Source organism: Pelmatolapia mariae, linkage group LG14, assembly GCF_036321145.2.
Source record: "Pelmatolapia mariae isolate MD_Pm_ZW linkage group LG14, Pm_UMD_F_2, whole genome shotgun sequence".
In the NCBI taxonomy this organism is placed as follows: Eukaryota; Metazoa; Chordata; class Actinopteri; order Cichliformes; family Cichlidae; genus Pelmatolapia; species Pelmatolapia mariae.
The window spans coordinates 36,724,840-36,746,098 of record NC_086239.1 but is presented as its reverse complement, the minus strand read 5'-3'; the positions used below and the strand labels follow the sequence as shown (position 1 = coordinate 36,746,098).

At 40.7% G+C, this 21,259-nt stretch overlaps 1 protein-coding gene across 2 annotated transcripts in view; it reads left to right on the top strand.

The window, feature by feature from the left end:
• slc8a2b (solute carrier family 8 member 2b) overlaps window positions 1–21,259 on the top strand; it is a 208,432-nt gene that overhangs the window by 139,397 nt on the left and 47,776 nt on the right. For both annotated transcript variants that reach the window (XM_063493884.1, XM_063493883.1), the window contains exon 4: window positions 12,389–12,899. In XM_063493884.1, the coding sequence (XP_063349954.1) occupies window positions 12,513–12,899 (387 nt within the window). In that variant the 5' untranslated portion in view covers window positions 12,389–12,512. The remainder of the gene's footprint in view (window positions 1–12,388; window positions 12,900–21,259) is intronic.

Sequence of the window (21,259 nt, the reverse complement as noted above, 5' to 3'; positions counted from 1 at the left end):
TTGTAGTGCCATATCACCCTATTAGAGCACTTCGCTCTCGCTCTGCAGGCTTACTTGTTGTTCCTAGAGTATTTAAAAGTAGAATGGGAGGGAGAGCCTTCAGTTTTCAGGCCCCTCTTCTGTGGAACCAGCTTCCAGTTTAGATTCGGGAGACAGACACTATCTCTACTTTCAAGATTAGGCTTCAAACTTTCCTTTTTGCTAAAGCATATAGTTAGGGCTGGACCAGGTGACCCTGAATCCTCCCTTAGTTATGCTGCAATAGACGTAGGCTGCCGGGGGATTACCATGATGCATTGAGTTTTTCCTTTCCAGTCACCTTTCTCACTCACTATGTGTTAATAGACCTCTCTGCATCAAATCAAAGCTGTTATTAATCTCTGTCTCTCTTCCACATCGTGTCTTTATCCTGTTTTCCTTCTCTCACCCCAACCGGTCGCAGCAGATGGCCCCGCCCCTCCCTGAGCCTGGTTCTGCTGGAGGTTTCTTCCTGTTAAAAGGGAGTTTTTCCTTCCCACTGTCGCCAAAGTGCTTGCTCATAGGGGGTCATATGATTGTTGGGTTTTTCTCTGTATTTATTATTGTGCGATCTACTATACAATATAAAGCGCCTTGAGGCGACTTTTGTTGTGATTTGGCGCTATATAAATAAAATTGAATTGAATTGAATTGAATTATACCCCAGGTCTAGGTACCCTTGCCCCTGGAGGGGGAAACTGCAGCCAGACCCAGGTAGTGTTACCCTCTTCCCTGGGGTGGAGAGAAGCAGACTGCCCTGACTCCGCAGCAGCAGGGAGGCCCCACATTCCAGACCCCAATCAGACGGCCAACTCCTCCTCCCAGCCCCCCCGCCCCAACAGGCAACAGAGAACGAGGGGGTGTGAAGACTCCAAACCTCCCTCCGCCCGCTCATATGTAGTGTAGATGCATGTGTGTTCTAAGGTGCATTTAAAACCCAGGAGGGCATGGAGCTACCTGCCAGAAAGCAGCAGGTAAGCTCATAGCCCCTCCTGATAGCCCTCAATGTATAGGGCTTTGGAGCGTGAGAAGAGGGAGGCAGCTGGGGATGGGGAGGGAAGGAAGGGACATATTCTTGATTTCCATCAAGCAGCAGCCTCTCAAGCTGAAAAATCAGTGCTGAAACGGTAAAAACTGCAGTTTCTGTAATGGCCACTTGAGTGAATCAATAGTCCTGAGATAAAATATGAATGAATGAATGATAAAATGATACACAATGAATATAACGTGTGGAAATAATGGTTTTGGGAAGATCAAGTATGGTTTTCTTGTCTGTTGTAATATCCAATGTTAGTCTTTAATAGCAGGGTCTAAATGTGATAAATATACTGATGTCTAAGTTATTAGCAACTTTTATAAACTAAGATATATGAAATTTAAAGTTTATCAGAATCTTCACAAAAACTCAAACTTATTCAGTCCTGTATACTTTCATATCAACTTGAAATTTGGTGTTTTATTTTGAGCCACGTACCCATGGTTCTGTGATTCTTCGATGGAAAGGTAATTTGTGATGAAGACAGGCAGCGAACAGCTGCTGCAGAACGATTCAGTGTAGATTACTCTGTCTCCTGATGCTTAATGTGCAACCACAGAAACCGCAGGAGCAGCCACTTCACTCCTGTGTTGATTCTTAGTGGGTAATTAATGGCTCAGTGTCAAACTATCAGTGTAGCTGTGATTAGTTTAAAAAGGAAGCTGCATGTGTCTAATCAGTGCAGACAGAAAACACATCAATCTTGCTCCTGTTTGGTGTTTCATTGACCATAACTGCGAATGCAAGCCATGCAGCTCATCAGTAGATGACAGTTGCATCAAGCTGTTCAAAGAAGTGATACAATGATGAGAAGATGCTTATCTTACTAGATCCTACTGGTCTTACTAAAATTATATGCATCATAAAGTGCTCTTAAACCTTTCAATTTGAACATGTTATTGTTTAGCCCACTTAAAGTTCCAATTTTATTTTGTATTTCCTGATGTCTTTGCACTCCTGTCAGTTTCACTTCCTGTCTTCGCCAGTTTTCTCTGCTTTTTATTGTTTGCTCCACACAGATTCAGATTCACCTACATTCAGTTTTCATTTTATATTATCCCCTGTTCTCTCTTGTCAGTTACCAGATTGTCTTCCATGTGTTCCTTGTGCTTCCAATTGATTTACTTTCCCTTTTCGGGCTGTTTTTTGGCTTTGCCTTTTGCTGCCAGGGTTTGGTTTCACTCTGTACGACCACTTTATGATGATTAAAGATGTGAATTTTAGGGGAGATCTTTTGTTCTGTGTTAGGTTTCTCACTTCTATGACCAGTGGTTTCATTTAATGATTGGTCACATTTTGGTCACATGACTGATGTCACTCTAGTGAACATATTCAAAGGAATCATTTAGAGGCAACACAACAGAAAGCAAATTAATGGTGAGACCCAGCACTGAGCTCGTTTTCTGATCATTTATTATAAAGTAACATATTTAATTCAGCAAAAGCAGCATAAGTAATAATGACAATAATAATAAGCAGTCTGTCATTCAAGTCTGTGAGATCAGATTCTGGTTGTTTCTGCGGTTTCCACATTGTTTTTCATGTTGCACACATTGGGGTCAAATATGTGGACTGCTGTGCGCCCCAGCAATCATGGTTAATCATCATTTGTTGTACATGGCTATTTCATGAGTAGAAGATTACAGTCAGAGGCTAATGACAGTACTTACCATAACATGCTTGATGGGAGACGACTGTTTAGATACGCAGAGTGAGCAAGAGAGCCGCTGATTGTGCAAAAGGAGAAATGAGGATGCTGGACTGAAACAGTGGAAGCAGAGGTGTGTGTGCATCATCAGATGTCATAATTGTGTGTGTGTGAAAGCATGACTAAAGACAGTGTAATGTAGTGTAATATTGCAGATGCAGATTGCTAATCTAGTGTAGGATGACTCTGCTCTGAACTCCAGCATCTCTTTGGATAATCATAATACTCACAGGGTTTGTGAGCCATTATGCTAAGATTATATTTCTTAATAATTTCTAAATGTTATCAAGAATTTTTCTGGAAGCAGGTATTGCATGGAAGAAAACATGAGGTTTATTTTTAAAAAGACAAAGCTGATACAGTCTTTAGAAAATGTCAAGAAAGTTCAAACTAAAAACAAGCCAAGAAGACAGGAATGGGGGACAGAGACATGGTTCTGGGTCATTTTGACCCAGTGCTTTTGAGTTCCTGTGTTTTGGTGTTAATTCCTATTGTGGTTTATGTTTTAAGTATCATAGCAGTCTTAAGTCAGTCTGTTTTAAGTTCTTTATATTCCCTGTTTGGTTTCTTTCCCTATTAGGTTCCCCTTGTGTCCCTCTCGGTGTGTCTGTGTTGATGTGTGTTTGTGTGAGTCCTCCTCCTTGTGTGTCATTCCATGTTTCCCCAGCCCGTCATGTCTCTCTCGTGCTCCCTCTTGTTCCCTCGCTCCCTCTCGTCTGCCTTTCCTCCACTCCTGTGTAAAGCTTGTGTGTCAGTCCTGTGTTCTTTTGTTTCCTGTTTTATTGTGAAAGTCTTGCGTTCCATGTTCCGTGTGTTTAGTTTTGCTTCCCTGGTCTTATTTGTGTCTAATTCACCTGTGTTCTGGTGTCTTTCCACTTCCCTCATTGTTCGTCACCCCGTGTTCTCGGTTCCTAGTTTTTCCACGGCCCCAGTGCTTCGCTCTTTCGTTTAGTTCTTTCCCTGTTTAGGTTTAGCCCTTGGTTTTGTTTCCCTATTTTTGTACCTTCGTGTTTCAGCATGAATAAACGGCTCACCTTTTTAACCAAGTTCGTTTCTCCTCGTGTTGTCTGCTTCTGGGTCAGTTTAAATAACATCAGATCTGCCTCCGCAGCCCTTTGAGAGATTAGGAAACAAGACAGGGATGAACAATTAATGCAAAGTAGGCATTGGGGAAAGAAAGGAAATGCAGCCAGTGAGACAGATAAGAAGACTAACCTTAAAAGTAAAACTGGAAGTAGAAAAATAAGTGAGTTAAATAGAAATAGAAATAGAAATAGAAAGAGCGGACAGGGAAATGTAGAAGACATGGCAAACAGCACGGGCTAAATAAAACCAACAGAAATCAGCAGAAAACAGCGACAGTGACAGGTGGCACACTTCCACCCAGTCGATGGAGCACTGTTTATTTCTGATTCATCAGATTTGGTGACGTTGTAGTCAAAATTTTTGGAGCAGGAGGTTGAGGATTGGGAGTGGTTTTGTCTCTGGCTCCTCCAGTTGGGAAGTCAAATTAGCAAAAAAGTGCATCAGCCGGTGTGTGTGATGGATAAAATCCTGCATGAAGGTGTGTATGAACAGCTGAACATGACTTTCACGGTTGTCTAGAAAATCTCTGCATAAATATTCTTGTGTCTATTTAGAGTCTACTGACTCATTGCTGCAAGGCTTTTATGTCTCCTCTCACTTGCTGTTTCGATTTAGCAAAAGGAAAATTCTCACTAGCGTATTCCTGGTGTTGAGGACACCGAAACTTTATTTGTTGTAGAACAGATGTTTGTTCACTTTGGCCTCTCATTTGTGTAGCTGTTACTGACCTGATCCTTAGAAACAAATGCCTGCATGTAAATAGTTGGAAAGACTTTTAGCACAGGTATGTTTCTGGCTTTTCTTTGCAGTCTGGGTTTCATTGCATAAACAGTCAGCATTCATAAACAATAACCATACGACTGGGACAGAAATCCAAACAAGTTGCTAGTAGCCTCAAAAATTGGCCATTGTACCCGGAGATTAGGGCAGCAGATTCATTGATGGGTTCCCAGATTGTTACTGCCTGATTTGTTTTGACTGAATGAGAAATTCTTCCAGTCATCATATAATTGATGATCCATCGGTTTTCATAAGCACTTATCCGATTCAAGATTCCAGGGGGAATGGAGCCCCCCAGCTGCATGTCACTGGACAACAGTCAGAGTACATCCTGGCTACACATAAAAACAGCAAACATGACAGGTATGGTTATCACAAAAAATAAATAATCATGGAATTTCGATTTGCTGTCAGTTACTTGACTATAAACTATTTACAGTGACTTACTTTGCTGTAATAGATAGAGTCTCAATAGAGTCTGTCTCTCTATTGGTTGAACACAATCTTTGCAGGGTTTCTCTCGTGCTTAAGTATCAGAATGTTTGAAAGAGTGTGTGTGTGTGTGTGTGTGTGTGTGTGTGTGTGTGTGTGTGTGTGTGTGTGTGTGTGTGTGTGTGTGTTTCTTTGTTTGATGTTGCCTCGGCCTCTCTGCTGAGGCAGCTCAGTCTCATCTCCTGATGAATGAATGCTCTCTCACTTTCTAGCCTCTCGCTTCCTCCTTATTTCTGACTCTCTCTCTCTCACCTTAACCAACCCCACCCCTCAGAGATCGATTGCCCCATTAAAACTCTCCCCCCAGTTGCTATGGTAACACACATTCAACTGTACTCTGATTAAAAACCATATACATGTTGAGGACCTCAACTCACATCACTCTTGCATCTTTCTTTTTCATCCTCTCCTCCCTCTGCCTCCCTTCCTCCTGAGCATTATTTTCATTTGGTGCTTTTTATTACCTCTCGTATCTTTATTCCTATTTTTCCTACCCTCCTCCTGTGGTTTCCTCATCTTTGATCATTCCCCAGTATTCCCTTTGTAGAGGGCTGTCTACGCAGGAAGAGCCTAAGAGAGACCATGGTAGTGACCACATGCAAAATAAGTAATCCTGAGAGTAAACGGGTCATTCCTGAGGTTGTTCCTGAGGTTCCTACAGCCTATGTAGCTGTTTACTCTCAGCAGAGGGGAGCGTCATAGAGAACCAGTTTGTGAGCTACTCTGTTCATGTCTGTGCTGTGTTCAGTTTTTTAGTTTACCTCCTGCAGAGAAGACAATAGTCAGAGTAGACTTCTTGAAGTTAAATGTGTCTGCTATACAGCCACGTTCTGTGCTTTTCGTGCTGCTTTTTTAAAACTCTACCTCTTCACAGCATCATCAACACCAAGCTACATATTGTTGTTTTGCTGTTGGTTGTTTTTTTTTTGGCAGGACTGCATAGCAACATGTCTGCATTGGCTGCATACCCAAAGACCTTTGTGTCACCAAATAATTGCTCAAATGTACACAAATGGAGTAACGTTTTAGATATACAAAGAGATGCATGATATGTTTGATTGTTTGTATCTTAACAAAGAGTCCTGGGTATTAGGGCTGAGCTATATCATACCGTTCACGGTAATACCGGTGTAATTTTGGGCAACGATAGAAAAATGAAATATTGCGATAGAATATGGGTAAAACGCGCATGCGCAGTGCCTATGTTTACATACGCACATGGCGGTGACGCAGAATGAGAAGAGCAAAAGTGGATCGTTGAATGAAACGGATGAACCAGAATTGGTTTGTAAAAATGCTGCAACTTCAGTGGTGTGGAACTGGTTTAGCTTTCGTCCGTCAGATGCACAACAAAGCACTATTTTTGGTAGAGCATGCTAGCGGGCCGTAGTTATTACTGTGTTGTTTGGAAAATACGGCACACTTAAAATCAATCCTTTGATTTTTCTGAAAATCGACAGTGCCCCTTATAATCCCGTGTGCCTTATGTATGAATTCTGGTTGTGTTTACTGACCTCTAAACAACTTTATGTGCTACACGGCGCTCGAAAATCTGTCAATTGTTTTAGTACGACTTTGCTAAGCTACGAAGCCGCACCGCTCGATGGATTGTCGGAGCATTACGGCTATCGTAGGCAGGAGCCTCGCGGAGTGATACGTACTGTGCTTCAACATAATATTACCGTATTGTGTGTGTATAACCTCTTTTTAAGTTTTGTGGATATTATACATGGTTATGCTGAGGATATGTCGGCCAATTTCCACTGGAAATGCCTTTTGGTTAAACTGTCAGCAAGGAATTTGCATTTGCACTGTTAAATTTGTATATAACTTTAATGCACATAAAAAACAGCTGCTTGTTTAAGTGAAAATACATTGATGGGGTTTTTTGCACTAATAAAGTTGTGGAGTTGTAAAGTATTTTGTCTAGTGTCAGTTATATCGTCAGTTATATCGTTATCGCAAATTTTCAAATGTATATCGTGATAAATATTTTTGGTCATATCGCCCTGCTCTACTGGGTATTACTGTGATACCACAACTACTGATTTCTTCCTCTGTTTATTCACTGCCCGCTGTCCTTATGCAGCTCCCATCACTCATGTTGTACTCTTCCTTCCTCAACTTATTGGCTTTTTATCTCTGATTCGCCCCTCTGTCACTCCTCATCTGTACTTCGCATCAGTCTGTTAATTTTTGCTTCTTCATTCCTCCTTTAAATCCATCCTCCTCTCACTCTTTCCCTCCCTCTTTGATCTCTCTTCATCTCCTGTCTTTAACTCCTCCTTCCCTGCTGGCCCCATTTTTTTATCTCTAATTTCCCATTTGGGTTTCCCACAACTTTTCTCCTCTTTCTTTTATTCAGTGTCCATCCTTCTTTTTTCCCACCCATCTCTCACTTTTTCCAGTTCCCCCTAAATGACCTTCATCCATCTTTATATTATCAACTTTTTACTGAATAACCCATCTGTCTGTGCATAAATACTGACTCATAAAGCATGCTCTTTGGTGTTTTGGCTTATTCTGTAGATGTTGCTCATTTTTTGTTTTACATTAAACCATAAAAGCTTCTGTAGATCATTTTCTTCGTTAAACTCCTTCAAATTGCATTTTTAAGCAGGGAGTAAATGCTGCAGCGGTCTAGGTGAGTTGATCAAAAGATACTGAAGCTAATCCAATTCTGCTGAATCACACTGGAGTCTGTTAATCATCGCTCTCATTTCAGCTCACCTCTGCTTCTTTTCCCTTTCAATCTGGAGGTGCTCGCATAAACTGATTAATGAAATACCCCAGTGTAATTATTATCATTAGTTTACCCACATAAGCACATTTAAAAACACAGAATTGTCTTTAGAAATGCACTGAGTGGTTTTATGGTTATGGTTGAATAACCTCAGCAGTAATATTTATATTAAAGTGTTCATTATACTGAAAGGCGTGCATACATCAGAGCACATTTTAATCCTCAGTCTCCTTCCTGTCTCTTACCTGCACTTAATTTTAGTCACCGGGTTACAGGGGTCGGGTTATGGCTCTTTCTGAGTCTAAATGTTTCAACCCAACAACAAAATGATTCTCATGAGCCTCAACATCCTGGAAATGTTTGTGTCTTATGAGCAGTTTAGTCCACACCATAATCAAAGTAAGTCAGTCATTTTTATCACTTTTGAAAGTCTCTAGTCAGCAGTGATTTCTGTTCGACAGCAAAAACTGCACCGAGGTTTTAAAGTGTTCAGCCTGATGGTTTCCACATACCCGTACACGTCTTCTAGTAGTTCTTCTATTAACATAAAGTATAACATTATTAACATAAGGTATAATATCAGCTGACTGTTGATTTCTCATGTTGTAAAGTCAGGCAAAATGAGACCTGTCCAGATGCATCTGGAATCCAGAAAATTAACCCATTAATGACTGTAAATATTATTCATACAAACTTTGTTATTACCATGATCATTAAATATTAGTCTTTACAGACTTTACATCAAAAGTGCCGTATTCTTTTCTAAAAATCTTCACTAAAATCACTTTTTAGTTTCTGTTATATTTCTTAAGAGCAGGTTCACGACAGCCTCTGTTAAACTTCTCAGCTGATAACTGAAGTCTAATATGAAACAGTCCAAAAGCACAGCCTGGAGCTACTCATATGATTTTTTTTTTTGTTTTCTTTTGAGAACAAGCACACTTTTCCAGGCAGACAATGGAGAGCACATTTTATCCTGACAGCATGATTTTGTGTTCTGCCGTCCTTCAGCCTCGCTTATAAAATAGTATGTAGGATCCATACGGTAATCTGGTTTATAAAACCTTACTCGCAGCCAGTGTTTCCTTTATGAACGGCAGTCCTTGTGGAAGTGTGCACACATGAATCAGCTTCAGATTCTGCCCGCTGAATGGCTCGTAAATACAAAGCACCTCATGAATGCTGGTGCATAGAAACAAACCTACTAATCAACGGCTGCTTCTTTCACACAGCAGTGCCAGTGCATCCATCATGCAGCATTATGGAGCTGTGCTACCAAAGTATTTATATGTTTACAGCAATCAGACTGATGATTCACGGCTTAAAAACTTTGGTGCAGCATGATGCCGCCAAAGCGCTGCCAAAGGACAACTTGTGTGTACCAGCTACGCGAGCAACTGCAGACAGAACAGCAGTTTTTGACACACTGTTGGTTTTGTCCTGTTGGGCTCAGGCTGCAGTAGATACACAGGAGCAAATATGGAGACTAAACATATCTTCTTATACAAACACAAGCTGAAACCACACAGAATCTAATCGTCTAACTAATCGTGCATGATGTTTGTAAAGGTGGCATCTAATATTTGAATTGGCTGACCTTTGTGTGTGTGACTGCTGGGAAGTGTGATTCTTTCTTTGCTGTTGTGTAAATGTAAAACTGGCTCCTGGCCCGAAAAGAGCTCTGGTCGTCTTTTTTAGTGATCTGATGGCTTCAGAAGTGCTGCTTCTGATGGAACAACCAAACCTGTGTTCTCCCAAAAAAACAAAAACAAAAGAAAGATAAACAGCAGGATTATAGAAGTTATCTTTTTTTTAATATTAGCATAATTTTCATATTTTCATGAACCAAGCTAATACGAGAGCAGGTTAGGTGTGTAATGTTGTAAAACAGAAGGTGTTAGCAGGTGCTTCCCTCCTCACTAATGGACGGATGGAGAGAGATGAAGCGTGAGGGAGAGCGAGGTGGAAGATTAGGCACTGCTGCACAAACTGCAGGAAACACTGTTCGGTCCATCTGTCCATCCTTTGGTTTCACGCTGAGGTCTAAATCTCACCAGTTGGCAGAAGTGACGTTGCATGCTCACACACACACAAACTTACCTCAGACAAGCGTTAGCATTGTTAGTGTGTTGGTGTCTCAAATTAAAAGGGAAAGAGCAGAAAGACATTTGGTGAGCAGTTCTGGGTTTGCATGACTCAAACAAAAACAAGCCTCTTTTTCTGGAGGCCATCATGGTGACTCGTCCTCCCTGCTGTCTCGGCTTCTTTGTACCGTCTTTCTATCTTTTGACTCTCTTCCTCCCATCCCTCTCTTCTTCTGTCTCTCATGTTTTCGCTCAGAGTTTTTTGCATTTGTTTGTCCTTTTTCCTTTGTTCTCACCCTCACTCCGGGTTTCTGCCTCACTTGTTTTTCCTTCCATCTGAAGTTCAAGGTAAACAATAGAGAAAATGCTGCTTTTAAGACTTTTATGCGACATGAGGTCACGCTAAACCGAACTAAAAGTCGCACATTACTACATTCATCCATTATTCATTCTTTTCTGTCTGCATTTGTCATCCTCTCTTCCACTTAGCCTTCTGCTCCAGCTTTTTCTATTGAGCCTTAATTATTTTATCTCTATATTATTATTTTTCTGTGTTCTGGTGACTCACCTCAATGTTTCATTCAAGAGTGAATTACATCATCCACCATTTTATACCTGCCAGCGTTCACCTACAACTTCCTTTGTCTATATTTACGGGGAAAACTTTACATAATTCACAATCCAGTTATTTTCTCCTTTCATATGAAAAAAAACAGCTACAGTATGAATGCAAGGTCAAAAACATCGTACATAAAACGCACTGCAAAATAATATCAAAGGGACAACAAAGCAAGGTTACTTTGAGTGGGAACAAAAGCCAGTGCGAAAAGGCTGATTTTCCTAAATTGCTCTGGAGTTTCTATTCCTTGAATGTGGAGCGGGAGAGAACTCCAAAGCACCGAAGCCCCATCACAAACAGCTCTGTGCCACAGGATCAGCAACGTGGAGAGGGGATGAACAGCTCCCCTGTATCAGAGGGGGAATGAATACTGCAATGAACACTGTGAAGGGACTTGTATTTTAGGAGGGGAATCTTATTTAATACACTAGTGTAGGTGGCTGAGAGTAGGCATTATGTCCTGCCAGCAAAGCCTGGCAGTAGAGTTTTGGACATCCTGTCGCCTATCCAGGACTTTGCTAGGCATTCTAGATTAAATGCCATTATAGGGAGAAGGAAACTAACGCATGGATGAGAGATGCAGCACGGTGAAAATGAAAAATGAAAGCTAAAGGCAAGAGGTGTGATTTTGTGACGAATTTGACATTTTCCTCAAAAGATAAGGTTCAGTGAAGTCATCATCTAAAGGGAAGGATTTTGTTCATATAAATAAGGCAGGACTGTTTCTGGTGAAACTCTTTAAAAAGAGAAAGATATACTTCAGTAAATGGATTTCTATCTACAAATATTCAAAAAAGTATTTCTTGGGTGCAGAGCAAGCCAAGCACAGGGCTGGAATTTTAATTTGATGAAATAAATTTGGGAAAGCAACTGCCATTGCTGCCACTGAGTGTGTAATGAGGAACATGTTGTAAACATCTTAGATAAACATCCATCCATTCGTTTTCTTAACTGATAATCCAGTTTAAGGTCGCGGGGAAATAGAGCCTACGTCAGCTGTGATATGGAGAGTTGAGGTACACCCTGGACAGGTTGTTAGTCTATCACAGCGCTGCTGGGCTGAAACAGTAAGATTACAGAGCCAGATATAACTGCATCGATCATTATTCTCTGAGCTGCATTTTCTTGCTGGAACTAGACAGCAGTGTGAATATTGAGTGGTACCCAGTTTCCACCAATGGAGTGCCAGTTAATGAATATTGTATCTATGCTCATTAATTCCTTTGGGTGGGTGGATGCATGTATAGATCAGTGCTTAGTCTAGTGCTGGTTCCATACCTTTATAATATCAAAAAAAGACGGGTGGTGACTATGGGAGGGGCTACAGTGAGAATTTCACTATTGTATTGAAGGTGTAGCGATCATGCAGATGACGTCCTCTGTGTTATTATCTTCTGGAGGGTCCCACACCTTTTCCTATAAAAGTTGTGTAAGAACCGTTTCTGAAACCTGTCAAAATGTTGGCTGGCTCTCAAGGCTCCACCACAGAACTGGCTTCACACCAGCACTGACACATTTTGCTGGGAAGGGTGTAAATTTGTATTGTGTAACTTTGGTAAAACCACAGATGCAACTGTAAAGAGTATGTGTGATTTTTAAAACCTAGCTTAGCCAGAACTCTTCTCTCCTTTCTATTGTTCCCTCAGTGTTTTCAAAAGTGTCTGACAGCATAGAAGACACTTCTTTTAGTGTTTGCTTAATGTTGCATAAGCTTCAAATCCACTCTTTGTTTGGTCTTCGGTACAGCTTTTAAAGCCTTTTCTTCTCTTTATTCATGAACTAATTCTGATTTTCCTTCTCGTTCTCTCTCCCCCCTCTGCAGGTGAGCTAGTCGCAGCACCCTCGGCTGTACCCAGCATCTCCCGTTCCCGTCTTCTTCTTCCTCTGCCTATTCCCATCATCTTCTGCCTCGTCTTTCCTGCTTCTCGTGGGAATCAAACGTCGTGATGTCTCTCTCCGCCTCTCCTGCCCCCTTCCTCCTCTTCTTCCTCTTCCTCCTTCCACTGCCACCCTGCCAGCCAGAGTCCCAGCGCAGTGACCCCAGCATGAACCCTGACCCAAGAACAGCCTTGCCCTCCATATTTCCCTCCTCCTCCGTCCTGCCTTCCTTATCTAATGATAATAGTACATCACCCAGCATTGGGGATAAGTGTGATGAGGTGACCGTGTGCAAGCCAGGCATCCTGTTGCCTGTCTGGTACCCCGAAAACCCCGGAGTCGGTTACCAGGTGGCCAGAGCTGTGGTCTACTTCCTGTCACTCATGTACATGTTCCTGGGAGTGTCCATCATTGCTGACCGCTTCATGGCATCCATAGAGGTCATCACATCTCAGGTAGGATGACATAAGTCATTTAACTATTTATAAAAGCAAGAAATAATTACATCTTACAAGCTTGAACATGACATATACCTTGAGTCAGGCAAATGCACTCAATCCACGGGTGGTATAGTTGATATAAATGGTATGGTTTTTGTTTGGATCTCAGTTTGCATGAGGGGGGATGTTTAGCTTCCAAGGCCTGTTGACCTCACCGCTGAAGCTTTCAGACAGGTAGTTTTTGCAAAGTTCTCAACTTTGAGAGCTGCTAGTTTTTCATCTTTTATTTCTTCAGGTTAAAGATAGACTGCAGTGAGGATAAGTTGTGGTATGCTCCAAAAACAAAACACATGGTGGTCATATATGTCAGCATACCTGGATTTGCCTCAGCACACCATTTTGGAACCAGTGATGTAGGAATTACAAACTCATAGATTGTACAAATCTAGCAGGGTGTCGACCATCTTCCAGGCCAAATTACTCTACAAGTTATTTAAACTTTTGTCAGGTGACCACCACAGAGATCTGGAAAAAGGATGTACTACCCAGAAACATGGAATCAAAACTCAAGCACACCTTTCACATCAGTGCAGTCTCATGGCAAATCAGGAAATAGTGATGAATATGATCTGTTTCTTTACAAACACAGGATTGCCCTTATTTTCTTTGTGTCGCTCAGCGCAGGTTTAAAAGTAATGCTGGCGTCATGTGTCTTTACACGACAGGCAACCTAATAAATCAGTTTTCAGTTACCAGGAGAACATATTTTAACCAGAACCATGAAATGTTCATTAATGTAGTAAGAATGCTTTAGCAGCAAGTGAAGCTGAACATCAACAACAGCTGAACCTACAATTTGTAGTTTTAAAAAAGTGCACAAAGATATTGATCAATCCAAGTTACAAACTGCCTTCACTTTATTTATTTTGAGTTGGAATAACAAAGAAATTAACGAGGTTGTCTCCACAGCGGATAGCTTTGTGTATTTGATTTGGACGATTTTACACCGGATGTCCTTCCTGATGCAACCCCCAAAGGATTTGTGTCTTCTCCTGGGGAGCCTCTGCTTTTTAGGCAAATGTGTGAACCACTATACTATGGAGCTGCTAGTAATATGAAGCAAGGTGTGGGATTCAAATGGTAGTGTATCAGAAAGTTATAATTTTCCACTTCCTAATTTGGCCTTTGTTGCTCTTTTAGCCTGGAGGTACATGGCTTATGTCCATGAACATGAACTATTATACTGACCATGATGCGCTACCATCAGACCGTGTGCCGGAATAATTTGGGACCATTTCATGAAACTGCAGTGAAAATTGCAGTTCACACATCTTTGACGGAAAAGTTTTTTTGATTAACCTTCATTTACACAGAATGTATTTACAATAGGTGTTCCAATGTGCTTCGTAAGGTTAAAAAATGCCATTATTAGAGAAAACCAACAGACTATCCCCTGTGAGCAGCACTCGGAAACAGTGGGGGGGAGCCAGTCTCTGCAGATGGTTCCCCCTCCATGAGGAAAAAAAGGAGAATAAAAAAGGGAAAAATTAGAGAACATGAGCAACAAACAAGAAAAATACAAACTACAGGAGAGAGAAAATTTAAATGTAATGACATGTGGTGGTGGAAAAGTGAAAAGAGGGGAGTGAAGGAGGAGTGCTCTGTGCATGATGGGACAAGCTTTATCCAAAAGGAAAGGAAAGATAAAGCTTCCACCTGTCGAGTGTTTTCACTCAGCTATAGTGCAGACTGTTTGCTGACCGTGTACCAAACACTTCAAAATAGACCTACTTCATGTTAATGCATTAATAAAGCTGTGTTCCCGTCTTCAATGAAGCCATAAATGATTTGCTGGAACCTGTGAAGTGAATTTCTGTGCTTCATCATTCAGTCGTCTCCTTCCTGTAAAGCAAGTCTGAACAGTTCCTTTAATGGGAATTTCATAGATTCCCCTCCTCTCTCCATTTCCACTGCAAACTGTAACAGTGCAAATGACCCTCAGCTGTTTTCAGAGTCAGCAGACAGAGTTGTTGTTTGCCAAAGTTGTCGTGATGTTTTTGCAGGAGTACAGCTCACAGGGTGTGTGTGTTTGTGTCCCAGGTGGCTTTTAATGGATCGGGTCTTGAGGTTATGCAGTCATAAGCAATGTTTTTTTTTAAAAAAGACGATTGCTCCTGAGTTTTGAAGTTTGAGTGGACCCTGAGGTCCAGTTTGAAAGGAGGACGAGGAGACATGAAGGTCAGCTGGAGTGAGAAATGAGGACATTAAGATGCTGTTCCCAGTGTCAAAGCTGTTTTCTGGTTTAAAAAAAAAGATGCTAACATCTACAGAGTATAAGAGTTTGTCTTACACGATACTCTCCATATGATTCCTTTTATGTTGTGGGTAGAACAGCAAAAAAAAACAAAGTATTAAAGTTTGAGTACAGAACATTTCTGAGTTTATTTCAGCTCCCAAGGAGTAATTTTACACATTCAGAGTAAAATGTTGCTCAGTGCTGGAGTTGTCTGACAGGACTTATAACATCAGTGTTAGCTCAACTCCTTGGAGATGCAGTTACACTCCACCCACACATTTCATTTCTGCGGTTGCAGCAGCAGGAAAGAGTCGGTCTCCTCACTTCTATCATGTAAGCTGCATATAGACAGATGGCCAATGACTGCTTGTATTCTGCAGAGAGAGGCAAGTAGGGCATGGATACCTTTAAAAACATACATGAGCAGCTTCTTCTAGTAGATATGATGGTATTACCAGAGGCTTAGAGGTCAATAAGAAACAGGAATTAGCTTCTTTATTTTGAGTGTGCAGCACTTAAAGAGGTATGTTACATGATTTTGATTAATCTACATTTTATAATGAATCAACCCAGATTTTGTTATTATAGAATACTTACTTCATTCAGAAAGTTAAGACTTAATGTTAGTTAAAAGATTTTGTCACATTTCTGTGCCCCATACACCGCACTCTTACAGGTTTTATTATTATTTTATTTATATTTTCCAAACATCCCTGAACATGAATAGTGACCACGTGTCATTTTGAGGTTAAAGTTTTGAACTTTTGTTTTTATATGTTTTGGGTTTTGGACTGCTGTGATGACTTTACCATTCTGCTAATACTATACTTAGTTTTATCATTTAAGTTCGATTTCACATGTTCAGTTATCAGTTCCTCGTTTATTATTGTTATTATTTCTTATATTTTGGGTTTGTTATTGATGTGGTTCTGTCAGTGTTTCTCTTCCTTCATTTGTTTCATCTTTGTGTTTAACTTTGTTCTCGGATGTTCTTTCTGGTTCTTCTGGTTCCACCATGTTTTGCTTTGAAGCTTAATTTTCTTTCATGTCATGTGATAATTTTATTTTCTTGTCTTCCCTTGACTGGCTGATTAAGTGTTTCCAAATTCAGGGGCTGCATCCTTTGAAGGTTGCATTCGGAGGTCAGACTGACAGTCTGAGGGAAGCAGTCATTGCATTTAAATATATATCGCTCTATAACATTGAATTTGGCTTCATACAAGTTACATGACATTAGGGATTTTGTCCTCCATCTCTCTCCAACACCTCTCTAGCTGCCAGTTTCATGGTTGCTAGGCAACAGAGGCAGCGCTGATAGGCTACACTTCCGGTCTCTGAGGTCTTTGTGGCCTGTGAAGGTGTGCCCTATGTAGGCCACATCCTTCGAAGCATGCAGCCTCCAGATTTGGACACAGTTTCACCTGAGTCTGGTCCCCATCCTGTTTCTCATTCCCCGATCCGTTCCCGGTGTATTTATAGTCTTACCTTCTCTTTGCCTTTTGTGCATTTTCTGCGTGGCAAGCTCAGAGTTATTTCCCAGTGACCTCCTGTGTTCTGCTAGGCCTCTTGTGTCTCTGGATTCATGTTTGTTTCAATTTTTTTTTTGCATGATGTCTTTACTTTGTAGAGGTTGTTTAGTTTGGACTTTAGTTGAGACTAGGGATGGGTACCGGTATCCGGTGCCATGATGGCACCGGTTCTGACATAAACGGTAGTAACCAGACCGAAAAGCAGCGCACATTTCGGTGCTTTATTTCGGTGCTTTTTTCCCTGAGATGTGATACACTTTAGATTCTAGCCAATCATTTTACGTTTCCGAGGATAGTAGGCGGGCCCAGGTACGTACGTTCTTTTAGAGCAGAGCTACAGATTAAAAATGCCCAAGGCAAAGCGGTCAAAGTCTGGCTGTACTTCACAGCAAAAGATGCAAACAGCAGCCTGCAACAAGTGCTTTAAGCTGATACTGTGATACTGTGCAAAGGAGGTAACTCCTCGAATCTGATGAAACACCTGGCGACGCATAGCGTTTTTTTTAAAGCCGAGAAACGCGCCGTGTTTGATAGCTTGCTGCGAGACCTCACACCGAGCACATCTACTGCGGGTGTGGTGCCTGTTATCGGACCCGGAGTTAGCAACATCCCCCAAGAACCCGAAGAGTAGAGTCCTGGCCCCTAGCCCTGCCAGTGTAGCAGAAATGATGAGGATGATGATGGCAGCAGCAGCCGTTCTTCTCTGCGTGAGTAGCTTAATGTTGTTCGTGTGTAATTTACGTTGAGTAGGCTAACCACGTTATTACATTAATGCATGTAAGGTGAACTAGCAAACACCGTGGTAGTTACATGCGGCTGTCTTCTTGTTTGATGGCAGATACTCCCTTCACCCTGGCCAAAAAGGCTAAAATGACTAAAGAAAAAGTGGAAAACAGCTAAACATGAGAGGTTTTTGGACAAAGTTAGTCTTTTTTCCATTGTTTAAGCACTGCTTCCAGCCAAGAGTGATACCATATATGCCCTATAGCTGCAGAAAAGGCTAACATTGTTATCTTTTTACAAAAAAACAGCTAAACATGAGAGGTTTTTGGACAAAGTGTGTGTTCTCCATTCTTTAAGAACCGGTTTGAGCACCGTTTAAGCACCGGCACCGTTTCAAAAGTACCGGTTTGGTACTGGTATCGGATAAAACCTAAACGATACCCATCCCTAGTTGAGACCTGTTTTTGCATTTTAATGCAGGAGTCTGACTCCTTTTACACCTTTACACTTTTCTCTGCCACACAAGCACTAGAAACCATATCCACAATAATCTGAAGTAACCACCACAGCATATCGAATTAAGATGTTGAAGGCATATATTAACAGTCGCATGAGTCTTTGTGCTTGCCACTGCAGAAGTGTTAAATACTTGGAAAAATTTATTAAAAGTTATTCATTGAAACAACCATGGATAACTATGCTCCTCAGCAGAGATGGGCAGTAACGCGTTACTGTAATCCGATTACTTTTTTCAAGTAACGAGTAAAGTAAGGGATTACTATTGCAAAAAAGCTAATTAGATTACTGTTACTTTCCCGTAAGCACGCTGCGTTACTGCATTACTAAAACCATGATTTTTTGGCAAGTGTTTGATCTGTGTGCAGATCAACAATGGATGATATATCGAGTGCGGGAGAGAGTATGACCGTGCAGCGTTTAAAGCGTGGAAGTACTGACCTTACTTTGAGTTTGATTCCGTAAAAAGTGACAAAAACATTAGAGTCCGCTGCTCACTGCGTGGGAAGAAAACTTCTTTTAACAGCGAAAAAAACCCTAAACTTCTGAGCAAGCACCAAGTACGCTACCACGGGAATGTGAAACTCCCGGATCCTTCCACTGACGGCTGCGGCACACCTGCACCAGGGCAAACCTCCGCCTGCCCCACTCCTGCTATACAGGTGAAAATAGAGCAACAGGACCGCTGAGGCTTTGATTTTATTTATTTTCTGCTGTGTTTTACTCACATCTATTTGAAAGAGTGAGTGTAAACACAAAAAACTGTTTTATTTTATATGCTGGAATATGCAGAAAATAGGTTTAAATGTTCAACAAATTTCTTCCAGTCAGAGAATGTTGCATATAATTTAATGTTTGCTTGATGCATAAAGTTAAAAGATTAAAACTAATAAAACTAGTTTTAAAAAGAGACTTTTTCATTTGATTACATTTTATATGATGGATTATGCAAAAAAAGTAGAATTGGGCTGAAAGATCCATTGCTTTATTACCTATTCATGTTGTAAATCATGTTTTTAAAAAGTAACTAAGTAACTAATTACTTTTGAAAATAAGCAATCAGTAAAGTAGCGGGATACTGAGGAACTTTGAAAAAAGTTCCTCAGTATGTTGGCCAGAAATAGAAATAACTCATTCAGAGTCAAATAAACTTCAGTGAGTGCATTTATTTACTCTGGAAAATTTAAGCAGGCATCCAGCCTGAAAACAGCTGTGGAGGAAAACAGCTACCATATAGTTTAAAGTACCAGTCACACGGTCAAATGCAGTCCAGGTTAATTTGGTTCCGGTGACAGCTTAGTAAATCATTTTTAGTGGAGCCTCTTGACCGCAACTCGTCCTTCCACAAGAGCTGTCCAACTCCATTCAGGTCATTCCCTGAGCCTAACAGATACATATACAGGGATCCATTTTCAAGGAATTACACTGAGATTGAATGTAATGAGAAATCTGTCAGATAAGAAGCTCTATAACGGGAAAGCAAACAAAGTAATAGGCATGGTGGTAGAAGCCAAAGGAAACATTAGCTCATCCATCCCCTTCATGGTCAGTGTACACAGATATCTGAGTGTGTACCCCACAATCCATCACCGTGGCAGGCACAGCACCACCTCTGCACCATCTACCGGCCAGGGCTCCAGTCAGTCTGTGTGCTGGTGTGTCTGTACACTGCAGGAGTATGTGGGAGTGCTGACCCTACATGTTCTACACTTCACTTCCTGTGTGAGCTCCTGTTATGAGGATTTATGAATGCAAAGGAGACAGAGTAAATGTAGTAAAGACTATGTCAGCGAATAAACTGCTAATGGTGATGAATACAGCAGAAGCAGAGAGATAAATCTGTCTCTTTGTCTCTATGTAGATAAATATGACAAGAGAGCCACGACTCGGAAAAATTACATTCACATTCACATAAACTGAATTCTGATTTCGAGGGAAATGTGTTTTGTTTTTTTCCTGGTTTCTTTTTTCAACAGACACCTTTATTATCAATGTGGCTTTTCTGTTTATTTTCTTTCTTTGTGGTCATAGACTGTACGTGTGATCATGAAAGAAATGAGGAACGGGAGTAAAAGCAAACTTGCTGAAAAGCTTTAGCCTCCATATATAAATATTCCCTTTCAAAGCCAGTAATAAATGTTGACTTTAGATAGGAAGCACATTTTCAACCTTCAGGTTTTTAACTGAGGGTTGTTGTTTTTTTGTTATCTTAACCGTTTTGGGAGAAGTTAATGAAAAATAGTGTAAGTCATATTTACGGAAAGTACATCCAAATGTTTAAACTGTGAAAATATTTGACTTTTAGTTTTTTATTTAATTTTTTTTTAGTTCTGTTAATGTTTTCAGGCTTATGCTGCAGAAAATGGAGCTCAAGCCTCTAATGTGGTTAACATTATGAACATTTGTATTTGAATCCAAACCTTTGCCTCAATGAAGACTTAGCCTGATAGTTTTGGTGCCTACAACATAACAACACGGAGTGTGAAAATTACATTTGAAGGAAAATCTAACCTGAAAATAAGTGAGCGAGTAGCTGGAAGTCAAACTCTACTTGGCTGGATGACACTGCCTATCTTGTTAAATGTAAGGTATTAAAACTGCAAAGTGCTTTCCTGAGATGTAATTAAAAATGCTGTTTAGTGGAATGGGAAGGTCGTTTTTAAAACACAGGACTGGATAAGAACATGGAAGATTTGTTCTCACTGCAAATTCTCAGCAGGTAGAGATATTGAACTTCTTCTTGTTAACAAGAAGAAAAATTGTCCCCCTTCATCTAAGTTGGGATGCAAACTGAAAGGACCACTGTCGTTGTGAGGTAACGGTACTACCCACTGCATTATCTGCAGCCCCAGCATGTGAGAACAGTGACTTTTTACTGTCCAGAGGCTCATACAGATCCCCATGGAAAACGTATTAGCAAAAAAGAAAATCCTCTGGTTATATTAGTCTCTGGTTTTTCATTCTTGAAACAACAGGGAGGTGTGGACTGGCTGGTACTTAGATACCTATTTTTCTATGCCGAGTGATCTGTCAACTAATAACACATTTATACAACACTTTATTCTGTTCCTTTAAGCACCTTGCCTAACATACTAACAATCTTATATATCTTGACCAGAAATACTTCAACATGCAAACTGAATTAGTAGACGACCAGGAATTTGCAATTCCTGGTGAAATTGCAGTGGGATTGCAGACTTGCTGTGGATGGGAGCAAAAATATGTAGATGAATAGTTTGTTTGTGTAGAGTAAAAAACTGGTGTGCCTAATAAAGTGTCGGACATTGTAAAACTGGTATGTGTTTCGGTGG